This window comes from Rhamphochromis sp. 'chilingali' (assembly GCF_963969265.1).
Source record: "Rhamphochromis sp. 'chilingali' genome assembly, chromosome: 5".
NCBI classification, from domain to species: domain Eukaryota; kingdom Metazoa; phylum Chordata; class Actinopteri; order Cichliformes; family Cichlidae; genus Rhamphochromis; species Rhamphochromis sp. 'chilingali'.
In genome coordinates this window covers 9,217,286-9,230,063 of record NC_137932.1, presented here as the reverse complement: position 1 = coordinate 9,230,063, position 12,778 = coordinate 9,217,286, and the positions used below count along the sequence as shown (strand labels likewise).

The 12,778-nt window shown below is 40.0% G+C and overlaps 2 protein-coding genes across 6 annotated transcripts in view; one reads left to right on the top strand and one right to left on the bottom strand.

The window, feature by feature from the left end:
* Positions 1–1,089: 1,089 nt before the first annotated feature.
* znf513a (zinc finger protein 513a) lies at positions 1,090–11,782 on the bottom strand. Of its 5 annotated transcripts, none has more exons than XM_080883293.1 (5): positions 11,647–11,782; positions 10,750–10,859; positions 7,297–7,431; positions 3,576–4,337; positions 1,090–3,465 (listed from the first exon to the last, which is right to left on the bottom strand). In XM_080883293.1, the coding sequence occupies exons 2-5, from the start codon at positions 10,787–10,789 to the stop codon at positions 2,507–2,509; spliced, it is 1,896 nt and encodes a 631-aa protein (XP_080739419.1). In that variant the 5' UTR covers positions 10,790–10,859; positions 11,647–11,782; the 3' UTR covers positions 1,090–2,506. The 5 variants fall into 5 exon arrangements, with proteins under 5 accessions (XP_080739419.1, XP_080739418.1, XP_080739421.1 ...); XM_080883292.1 differs by having other exon boundaries at positions 11,605–11,741; XM_080883295.1 differs by having other exon boundaries at positions 1,090–3,459; positions 11,605–11,741.
* Positions 11,322–12,778, top strand: part of LOC308397398 (E3 ubiquitin-protein ligase RNF19A) — a 36,768-nt gene continuing 35,311 nt past the window's right edge. Inside the window, exon 1 of the mRNA XM_080883290.1 lies at positions 11,322–11,339. The gene's annotated coding sequence lies outside the window, so the exon portion shown is untranslated. The remainder of the gene's footprint in view (positions 11,340–12,778) is intronic.

Here is a 12,778-nt window from a genome sequence, read left to right as displayed (position 1 = left end):
GGGTGCAGTGTTTATAGACTTTAACTGTAGACATAAACTCACCAAGCACTTCATCAGCTACAAGTGTTCAGCTACTTATTTACACAAAAATGCTATCAGCCAATCAAATGGCAGCAAGGAAATGTGATTTAAATGACTTTGAAAATGGCATGGTTGCTGTTGCCAGACGGGCTGATGTACTGGAATTTTCCAACACAACCATCTGTGGCATTTACTGAGAATGCACAAAGAGAAAATATCTACCGAGCAATGTTTCTTTGGGGGAAAATGCCTTGTTGATATCAGACATCAGAGGAGAATGACCAGACTGCTTCGAGCTGATAGGAATGCAACAGTAACTCGAATAACCACTTATTACAACCAGCATCTGCAGAAGAGCATCTTTGATCGGACATGATGAACTTTGATGTAGATGGGCTCCAGCAGCAGAAGACCACACAGAGAGCCACTACTGTCAGCGAAAAATAGAAAAATGAGCAACAATTCACACTGACTCACCAAAATTGGACAACAGAAGATCGTCTGGTGTGAGGAATCTCAACTTCTGGTGCAACATTCAGATGATAGGGTCAGAACCACAAAAGCATGGATCTATCCTGCCTTGTATCAGTGGTTTATGCTGCTGGTGGTGGTGTAATGGTATCGGGGATATTTTCTTGGCAGTTTGGAGCCCCTAGCAACAGCTCGCCATTGTTTAAATACCTACCTAAGTATTGTTGCTGACCATGTCCATCTCTTATAACCATATTTCACCTTTGATCAGATGCAGATTAGATGATTAGTTTATCTGTATTTCTTCCCAACCAGTATATTATATCCAGTAATGGTCTGTTGATAGGATTTTATAAATACATTTGTTTCTAAACACAGTCAAACCAATATAAACCTGTTGGTTTATCTTATCCTTCTGTGGAAATAAACTCTGGTAACCAGTAAACACATCCTGATGATCCAATCAGTGAACATATACAACATTCTCAAACCAGATTATGTTTGGTTATTTTGTCCCTTTGTCTTTAGGAATGTAGATGCCTGTGTGTGAAAAGGTCACAAAGATCTGAGTAAAAATCAGAAGTCTGACATCTGACATTCAATGAAATGAATTCCATGTGTTTATTTCAAAAGTTCCTCACTTAAGGCATTTATGAGACACTGCATAAAGACACAAATGGCCACTTGTGGGATGTCATCACTAATCTAAAGGTACAATGCTCCATCATGACACGGCAAGTTGGCGACCTGTCAAACATCTCACTTGCATAAAACAGTCATTCACAAAGAGTAAATCTGAAATCACAGTTATTATTCCCATGGCAAGCAAATAACACACCACACATTCAAAATAAGACTCTATAAAGTATGCACTTCTAGCAGTGTATAAGAGCCACATTAGAAAAAGAAAACAACCAATACACACTCACATGCTTGCTAACAGTGTCATCTTTTTTTTCCTCAAAACAATAAAATAAAATTCACAGTAATCACAAGTGAGGTGATTAAGTGGTTTCCTCTAAAAAAGAAGAACCTTTTGAAAACAGTGAAATCATTTAAATCCGAAATAACTGATATGTCATTGTAATACTAGTGTTTGGGGCAAAAAAAAAAAAAAATTGAACAGCATGCTCATACATTTCATTTTCACTTGTATTTTTTTAACCTTAATCCAAACTTGGAAATTGCAGCTATGTGTGTAAGATTGTGCTTTTTTATTTTACCGCATACAGACTGAAGATGAACTTTCTACATGATTTTGAGTCCAGTTTTAGAATAAAATTCTATTCTAATCTGTTCTTTACCATAATCTGAGCATTTTAGCACCAAATCAGAGGGATGAGTTAAGTGTTTCAGTACTATTAAATAGCACTTTTATAGTAGTACATCAGTACATCAAACCAAAGGCAGAGCTTGTTGCTGAAAGCAAACAAAGCACAGTATGGCCCGCTCAAGGACTCATCTCTGCTTAAAGCTGCACTGTGTAGTTTGGGAAAAGTAGAAAAACAGAACACATGTCAAAATAACGTCTGTCTCCTAATGATGTAAGATGTGAAAAACACAATCTTGAACATTCAAAGAACTTCATCATGAAAACATTTCAAAGACTACACAGTGCAGCTTTAAAAGTCCAGGCAAATAGTTGCATCAGTTCCATGTAACAAGGAATATTTGGTAGTGTCCTCGTCAGAACGAACAATCAGATATGTATTACAGTGTGAGAGGAATATTTTTACAGTTAGCCTACTGTGTGTTAACATATAGAATTAGACAGGGAGTGGACTTCCACAGAAAAAGAAGTCCTTTAGTCTTGACATGAAAAAACAAAACAAAAAAAGGACTAGAAGACATCAACACATTATCATATTTGTGTGAGATCCTACAAACGAACAATTAGCAGCCTCAGAAGACATCTGACAAAACACTGAAAGACGGACACACACCAAAACAATATAAAGGCTCTGTGGAAATCAAAGGACAACTTGCTGGTAGCTTAGTTTTGCTGAGTTAGAATTTATACAATCTCAAGTTTGTAGCATGAGTGTATTGTCTGACTCCCCTCCCTTGGCATGTACTGCATATCGACCCCTGCTTCCTTTCTGTGAGTTTGAAGCCCAGCTCCCATCCCTTTCCTCACTTCCTGCTCTTCGTTGTTGCCCGTCATCGGCACTTTCACCCAGCCGTCTGTGGCCAGGCCGTGCTTCTTCTGGTGTCTCTTGTAGTTGTCCCAGTGGCCCGTGGTGTAGCCGCACTCTTGACATTTATAGGGCTTCTCCCCGGTGTGCCGGAGCATGTGCCGCTTCAGGTTCATGCTCTGGTTGCAGCTGTAACTGCACACGGCGCACTGGAAGGGCTTGGCGCCAGAGTGCACCCGCTGATGGCGCTTTAGGTTGGCCAGATTCCCGCACGCGTAATCACACAAATGGCACTTGTAGGGTTTCTCGCCGGTGTGCACTCTGTGGTGTCGCTTGAGGTTGTCGAAGTGTGCTGAGGCGTAATCGCACTGTGGGCACTTGTAGGGTTTCTCGCCGCTGTGAGTTTTCATGTGGCGTGCCAAGTGGTTAGGGTAGTGTGTGAGAAAGGGGCAGGCGGCGCATGTGTAAACCTTGTCACTGCGCTCGCCGGGGCTGTTGGGAGATGACGAGGAGTCTTTAGTCAGCATTTCGAGGGTACACTTGGCACAAATCTGGGCCGAGGAGCCGTCCTCGTCTTCCAGGACGATGCCACAGAGCCGGCAGGTAAAAGGGAAAAGTGACGGTGGGAGGCCGCTCCTGTCTGCTACACCTCCTCTTGATGCTCTGCTTTCGCTGCTGCCTGTCGTATCCAGCAAGGGTGGAGGTTGATGACCCGGAGCTGGATTGGAAGCTGCTATGGGGGGCGGAGATGCTCCCTTTAGGCTATCAAAGGCTGACAGGTAGTCGCTGTTCTGGGCTGCCAAAGTCAGGTTTGACGTTGGCCGTGCAACCTCTGTAACTTCACAGTCAGATTAGACAGTTATTAGGCATCAAAGATGATTTAAAGACATCAAAATGAGCTTTCATGCATCAGCACTGAGCAACTAAAGTAAAAGAAATGAGACACACCTTTGCCTGCAGCACCAGAAACCTCTTCTCTCTGCCCGGTCCCTTGCCTCTTCAGACTGTTCTGGCCACTGGTGGGTCGTGACGGTGCGTCCTGCCCCACCCCCACACAGGGTACATGCATGCGCTGGTGCCTCTTGAGGTTGCCGAGAGAGCTGCAGGCAAAAGTGCAGCTGTCACATTTGTAAGGTTTTTCCCCCGTGTGAATGCGAAGGTGTCTCTGGAGGTTCACCAGCTGAGCCGAGGCGTACGTGCACAGCGGGCAGTTAAAAGGCTTCTCCCCATTGTGCGTCTTCATGTGGCGCTTCACGTGGTTGGCGTAACGCGAGGAGAATCCGCAGAGATGACACGAGTGCATTTTAGCCGATTTGTCCTCGGCTGTCAGCGCCTTGTCACCCATCCCATTTCCCACCTCTTCGCAATCAAGCTGCATATTAGAACCTGAGCGGATACCGCTGATGCTTCCAAAAGGTGAGCAGAAGTCCGTACTCTTAGCTTCCCGAGAGGCTTTGCAACATCTAAGGCAGTACGGGCCAACGAGGTCAATGCCAGGTCCCAGAGGTTCATCACGGAGCTGTCCGCAGCCCCTGCAGGACAGGTAAGGAGGGAAACTGGGCTCAGACTGGGTCGCTCTGCCTTCGTCTTCCCTCCCATTGTCCGTCGTGCTGCGCGAGTTGTCCGTTTCACTTTCCATGCTCAGCTGGCTGTAAGTAGAACTCTCATCACCCAGAGGATACACGGAGAAACCGATCTCGGCAGCAACTTCTGTGCAGGGAAGACAAGAGAAATATTTGATTAGGCAGCTCTCAGAGCTGTGCTTACATTTACATTTGCAGCACTGCCTGTATTAATCAGTATGCAACTCTAATTAAACGGGTAATATGACTGAGCTTAAGAAATCTAAGGAAAGAGAAACTACAGAAGAAGAAAAAAGAAGACAGAAAATGAACATAGTACAGTTCTATTCTCAGGTATCTGTTATTAATCTGTATTATTCAGGCATGCTGGCTCAAAAGAGAGCATGACTTTTACAGAAATCCAATTTCATAAGGAATCATGAAATAAACATATAACTAAAAGTTTAAAATATACAGTCTTTGCAAAAAATTGTGAAATACGTCAACATAAAATGCATTATTATTCAGAAAACTTAATCCCTTAAGTTTAGAAATGTGCCGTGACTGAAAGTGTCACAGGAAAAAACGCCAATATAATATGAAACTGACTTTCGTCCTAAAATACGACACGCTCCAATAAACTTATTTCAACATAAAGGGAAAAAAATGAATGAAGTTCTTTTTATACGGCTGGGGATTGATACAAAGGAAGCGTAAGGACATCTGAAGGCACCAACCCACTGTCAACTCACTTAATCACTCAAAATTAATGGACACAATTTAAACAAAAACCAGCAATTACTAAAAAGAAGACATGCTCAAACACATCAAACTGAGGGAAGTAGTGAATCTCATGAAAACGCTTCATACTCACAGAGCTGCAAGGTTAAGTGCATTTTAAGATGTTGTAAATATCATCTGAGAATATTCAGACATCAAAGGAAAAAAAGAAAAAGGAGAGAGATATTGTTTCCAGAAGGGCAGAAAGAAAAGCTTCGGGGCAGAGCGCTCTGTGGCTTCGTCTGATACGTCGGAAAGCGAGAAGGCCAGGAGACCACCTTCCGTCAGTGAGGCTGAGACGAAGTGCGAGAGAGGCGAGAGCTGAGGCTGCCCTTTTATCCTGGCCCATGGAAACCCCTCGTGGATGATTACCGAGCCTAATGATAATGATGATGACTATAATGGCGAGGCTGCTGCTTCTGATGATGATGATGATGATGATAATGATGATGAGGGTAGATGATGAGGGTAGATGATGATGATGATGATGATGATGATGAGGGGGGAAACGATAATGGCAGTGGGGTAGTGGGAGCAGAGGCTGCAGCAGATGACGATGATGATGATGATGATGAATAAATGCCCTTTTATAATGGTGTCCTTGATGGTAATAGTCCTATTTTTATGACCCCATATAATAATGGTGTCTCAGTTCCTTTCTCTACTTTTCCATTTTTCAGATCACTCTGACAAAGAGGCATGCTGGGAAATGTGAGCTGATAGCACCCATTCTCTTACTGATTCATTGTGGGACAACACTTCATTACTGACAAACTGTACAAACCTGTGACCCCGGCACACGGGGAAAAAAAACAGAGGTGGCTGATTCTATTTAATATGCTATTTCCATGTTACGTTTATATAATCAATTGTTTTGAAACAAATCTGCTTCACACTGCTCCGCTGCTGAAATACAGTATAAAGACCAAGATGTGTGATCATCCAGTCCATTTAGTGTTTAATCAGTAGTCTAATTCTATGAAATGTGCACTGAGATCTTTATAAATAATGAATTTTTTAAAAACGACACAAGTAGAAAAGTAAAAGTCACTAAAAGAGCAAAAATTAGAGGATAAATAGATGAGCAGATACAGTGAAGGATGCTGGTGCACAGACAGTTCAGCCTTGTTGCCTTTTGAGAACATGCTAGCATTTCAGCAGAGTACTATCATTGGCTAACAACTGGTGAATGGCACTTTATTAGCCAATGAGCATCCACTGGCTCATCGTCCTTTCTGACTCTAATAATGATCAGAATTTAGAAAATTAACTTATTACTTTAAAGTCATCAAAAAAGCGTTTACTGGGGGTGATACAAGGGATATTTTCCCACAACTTCAATACAAACAGAAGCCTTTTATTACAACCAAAAGAGCACCCCCTGCTGGCCGTTACAAAGAATGCAAGTTTTACGGCATTGGCTTCACTTTTTCGACATGCAAACTACATTCATTTTACATGGTGTCTATCATTAATCACTACGATTTTTCTGAAAGGAAACCAAGGTTTTTATATACTCTGCATGATTTGTTTAATGTACTTTTAACTAACAGTTACTGCAACTCACTACAAAGTTTTTTGTTATGTGGTGGGAGGCTTATATTGTATTGTGCACTATGATCGCTGCTGCTAACCTTTAAATAAAAGCACTGCACATTTTATTTCTACGCTACATTTTATCTGTTTTATACTTATTTTAATGAGGCACCATACAAAATATAAAAGTACTGAGGATGGTAACAATAAAGAGTATTTTGGATCATTGCCGTTTGCATTTTCTTTAACTGAGAAAGCCTTCATGGTTTCATGTTCACGCTCCCAGTGCTGCATCAGACCTTGTTTAAGTTACTAACTTACTATGACTGCCTCTGCTTTGTATTAAACACAGGGGGCTTTTATTGTGAAATCATCACAAGAAATGTGGTTTATTTAAGGTTGAAAAAAAATAATCCAAAAAACAAATACACAGATCGATTTGGAATGAGCCACTAATGCTACAACCCATATTGGCCCCTGTAGGTGTACTGTGCACCATTAGGCCAGTCTAAGGTAATGCCTTTTTTGTTTCTATTTAAAACAACCATCTCAGCAATACTGAGATGAACCTGCACTATACCAACTCCCTGTGCATCATAAAATACCCTGTGGTTACATTATTTTTTTACTTCTTTATTAAATCATCATGAGTTTATTTGGTTGCACTGTGTGCAGATACAGCTGCAGTGATGTTACCAACCACAGAAACCACAGGTATCTACACAACAAGCAGGAATACAACAGTAAGGATTATAAACTTTAGATTTATTCATAAAAAAGGGTTTACAAACCTGAGAACTTTTCCAGGCCTAGAATCTTGTTGTCCTGATCAGGATCATCAAACTCAAGGTCTTGTCCTAGAAGGAAGTCTGTGTCTAAGGGGAGGTTTTCTGGGGCTTCAATGGCTACATCATCTTCAGAATCCACTACAGTCACAGAGAATCAAACATTTAATCACTAATATCACTTCTTTACAATTTAATTATATTTTACATAGATATTTTTCCATTCATACTTTGTTCCATTAGAAAGTTGAGCTGTCTACACTTTTTTATGTAAACATCCCATGACAATCATGATATCTCACTCACTATGAACATGAGCCTAGCCGAAAAAGGTTTATGGTAAGTATACTGCCTTAAATCAACCAGGGAGTGATATTTCCCTCTTTTCTTTCTTCTCTTCTTTATTATTTGGTTTTGGGGATGCTAGTTTTGAGCATTTATAAAAGCATGATACACTATATTGCCAAAAGTATTCATTCACCTATCCAAATAATTTAATTCAGTTGTTTCAATCGCTTCCATGCCCACAGGTGTTTACAATCAACACCTAGGCACGCAAACTCCTTTTACAAACATTTTGTGAAAGAATGGGTCGCTCTCAGGAGCTCAGTGAATTCCAGTGTGATATCGTGATAGGATGCCACCTGTCGTGAAGTTTCCTCGCTAGTAAATATTCCACAGTCAGCTGTTAGTCATATTATAACAAATTGGAAGCAACTGGGATCAACAGCAACAGATGCTGAGGTGCAAAGTGCACAGAGGTTGCTTTTTACAGAGCCAAACATTACAAACCTCCAAACTTCATGTGGCCTTCAGATTAGATCAAAAATGGCTTCAAGGTGTGGGGTTCCATGGCCGACATCACCAAGTGTAATGCAAAGCGGGGGATGCAGTGGTGTAAAGCACGCTAAAGCTTAACTGCTGAGCAGTCGAGACATGTTCTCTGGAGTGACGAATCATGCTTTTCTGTCTGGCAATCCAATGGACGAGTCTGGTATTGGCAGTTACCAGGAGAACGGTACCTGTTAAACTGCGCTGTACCAAGTGTAAAGTTTAGTGGAGGGGGGATTATGGTGTGGGGGTGTTTTTTAGGAGTTCGTCGGCTCCTTAGTTCCAGTGAAAGGAACTCTTAATGCTTAAGCAAACAGAGAACTTTTGGACAATTTCACCCTCCAAACTTTGGGGAACAGTTTGGGGATGGCCCCTTCCTTTTCCAACATGACTACACACCAGTGCACAAAGCAAGCCCCATAAAAACATGGATGAGCAAGTTCGGTGGGGAAGAACTTAAATGGCCTACACGGAGTCCCGACCTCAACCCAATAGAAAACATGAACAGAGAGGCCAGCAAGCCAGGCCTTCCTGTCCAGTGTCTGACCTCACAAATGTGTTTCTGCCACAATTGTCAAAAATTCCCATAAACACTCCTAAACCTTTTAGAAAGTCTATCAGAGGAGTTGAAGCTGTTGCAGCTGCAAAGGGTGGGCCGACATCATATTAAACCCTATGGATTAAGAACGGGATGTGACTAAAGTCCATATGGACGTGAAGACAGGCAATCAAATATTTTTTGGCAATAGAGTGTAGTATCTATTTAAATATGGCTTTAAAAGCCAAAAGCGGAAAATCAGAAATTTTCTACCCCACAACAACAACAAAAATATCTGCAAGCAAACAGATGGAGGTTTTTTTTGTACTACAGTTACAAGTAATGATGTGTGAAATTTTAACTTGTTTTTTTTTTTTTTTTTTTTTGATGGAATCCAAACTGCCATCGCACAGCTGTCACTCTTCAGAAAACTAGAATCAGGCCAGTTGTAGGGCATCAAGCTCAACAGCCCATTTTGGTAACTCTCCTGTACCAGCATCTTGCTACCATCTACTGGTCATTTTTGCATTTGGCACATAAACAATAATGTATGGTAACTGTGTGGGATGATTCTACTTTTACATTTTAAATGAATAGGTGGATAATAAAACATCTCCTTATGGTGTTCTGGTCAAAAACTCCTTTGTCCCACACGCCATCAGACTGTTTAACTCCTCTCTGGAGGGGAGAGGTAGGGGAAACAGGAAACAGGAGGACAAAGGAGGGGGGAACAACTAAGCTGTAGTGCCTCTTCACCTCACTGTACAATACCTTGTGCAATAATTTTTGTAAATAGTCAACAGTGCAATAGACTCAATACTTGAAATGTGCAATTCACTTGTATTTTTATTTTTTATTCCTATTTATTCTATTTATCCCCTTTGTATATTTTATTTATATTTGTCTCTGCATTTATATATATATATATGTGTGTGTGTGTGTGTATATATATATATATATATATATATATATATATATATATATAACAATTCTGTAACTGTAACTTCGGTCGTTGCTGTGCTTTTTTTTGGAAGTCGAATTTCCCAGAGGAACCCACCCGAGGGATTAATAAAGTTCTATCTTATCTTATCTTATCTTATCTTAAATAAATCAAAATACTAGCCTGTGGAAGAAAGCCATGTGAAAGTTAAAAAATGGCAGTATAATTAGGACTGTGCAATTAATCACATTTGAAGTTCAGTTATAATTTTGGCTTCTACCAGCTATCAAATCCATGCCCTCAGGATAAAATCATCATTTTGCTAAAAAAAACAAAGGTAACCTGCAATATCAATTAGAATAACTACTTACGTTATGTTATGTTGTTAAGAGAGGTTAATGCTGGTGGCATTAAGTTTATGTTACAGTTTAAACTCTTTCTAATGCATCCAACTGCTAACATATGGGTTTGTTTCATGCTAATTCAGCTACTGTTCAGAATAAGACACAGAGAGGAAACATGCAATTTTCTGCCATTAAATAACTCGAAATATCTTCTTTTAAAAACACAAAATAGCACTACATCAATGGGAGAAGCGACTTCAACATTCACACTACTACTGACATTTGTTCCAGCACCGTCTGTCAGATTTCAATTCCTTAAAAACTCAGAGGTGAGCAATAAAAGAGGATAAATGTAAAAATAAATAAATAATCAAGACACATAGACATAGATTTCATTTAAAATGCTAAAGTTACAGTCAGTGTGGAGGAGGGATGTCAAACTCATTTTACATTGTGGCCCACATGCAATTTACTTTGATATTAAGTGGGCTGGCCCAGTGAAACTATGTAATAAATGTGTAAAATTACAGAAATAAATCTGATAGTTCATTGTCCAGATTGTCTCAAATTATAAAATATAAAGTTCTTGTTAGTTCAGAGCAAATTTCATTGTTTTCTTATGCTTACTGTACAAGAAAACAAATGTAAACCTCCTTCACATTTTCCAAAGCTACCCAGTGGGCCTGACTAGAGTCTTTGCCGGGCTAATCCTTGACACACCTGGTGTGGAGTGACAAATAATTCTAGGACTGTGGCTCAGGTCTGCATCAAGTTCCCAACATTAAAAAACATCTCTGAATACCTACACTTCACTGGCTGTGGATTCTGTTGTTTTTTTCTTGGCATCTTCCAGTCAGCCTCTCTCCTGTTTGCAATGTCCTCTTGCAGACTTCCACAACTATCAGCTCATTCTTGCCTGGAATATTTGGAAAGTAGTTCTCAGCATTTCTACAGATTCAAGTACAACGTTACCATACCACGTTAATCGAGGGATATAACTAAAAACACGTACAAACCTATACAAAATATAATTAACATAACAGGAGAATTCCATTAACATACAAAAACTAACAGGCCAACTTTCATAAAGTGTGACGAATCATGGGCATAAGAAAACAATAATGGTTTGGATCAGGATTTATTTTTATGTATTTTAATAACACCAGCTGGGGGGACATTACATTGATATTAACATAATCTAAATTAGCACTTTATTCAGTTATGGTGGCATTATCAAATTCTCGTAAAGATAACCAACACTGGCAGGACACTGGTGAATCGGGGTTTGAGCTGGTGCATGTAAACAGTATAAGTAAAGACCACCAAGCTACTTAAACAAAATGGCTAGCCCATTAGCTCTGGTGCTGAAACCCGTCAGAGGAAACCATTCAGTCAGGTAACAAATTAAGTTCAAACATGCCCGTGTGTTGCATGAAGCTGGCCATGTCAGTATACAACAAGAAATGACAGTAAGATCTGAGAAAACTGGCGGCGCACAACCTTACGAGTGTCTAATCAAAGCGCGTCCTCGTCAGCGCGTAGTATGATTGACAAGTGCCATCTTTACTTAGTATTAGCCGGGAGCTAAGCATGGTAACGTTCAGCTAAATTAGCTGGGCAGCTAATGTCAACTTCACTAGTTAGCTTTCGAGCTAACTTACCTAAAAAACGTAAATATTCCTGTCGACTGAGATGGTTGTTACCGTCGGTTAAAACGCCATTAGGTGTCAAGTGTTTCTCCCTAAATGTCCAACGTCTGGAAATCCGCCATTTCTTCATGAGCTGCGGTGACAAAGAAAGGCAATTAATGGTATTTTTCATAACTTAATTGATTTTCTGATTCGCCTGTGATCCAGCGGTAGCAACAACAAAGACACTTCCGGCTTACGTCTTTCAGAATAAAAGCGGCATCTCCGCTTAATAGTAAAACTTATTTCGCCACAAACGCTCGTATATACGGGCCTTTTTTTATTATTTTGCTTGGAAAATAGGATACATGCAAATACATTATATAAGGTAAAGACGGAGCTTTGGAGTCACATTTAAATATGACCACCTTTAGACTTTAATATAACCTGAACTCTCTTGGGCAAACTTTTCTTTAACGTTTCTTCAACTTGTCTTCAGGAATAGCTCCTCAGGCTTCTTTAAGGACATTCAAAGATCTTCATTGGATGTTGGCTGCCTTTTACTCCATTCTGTATCAAGATGATCCCATACTGTTTCAACATTGTTGAGATCTGTAGTAGTAATACTTGCGCACCCTTAATAGCTGCACATCCTCTACAGTGAAAACAACAATATAACAAGGTTTTACAGTTTACAGTACAATTGTAAACACATATATTTAATTTGAGCTGTTTTTATGTAGTAGAAAAACTGAAAAATTCAGTTAATGTGGTCCTTTAGTACTAAGTCCGGAGAATCTTTGCTGGAGACATCCCAGAATATATCCTCATGTGGCATTTTACTTTGATGGTTAAGGTGGTGAGCACTTTTGCCCTTGCATATAAAAAATGCCCCATTGATGTAAAAAGGGATTGAAGAAAAGGTAATAGCATATAATTAATTTATTTTTCATACCTGTGAAACTATTCAGTGACTTCTTGGGTCTTTTTTCATACATTGTCACCACAGAGATACGCCATCCTGTCATTGTAGGAATAAAAAGCTCAGATTTCTTGCAATTTCTAGCCTTCTGTTAACTTGGTGTATTGATAAGATACGAGCTGGAGTGCAATGGCCGTTGTTTTGTACTTTTCAAATTTGAAAAGCTTAATAGCTTGATAGCTTAAGCTATCTCACTTTAAAGCAGTTTTGTCAAAAAACAAAACA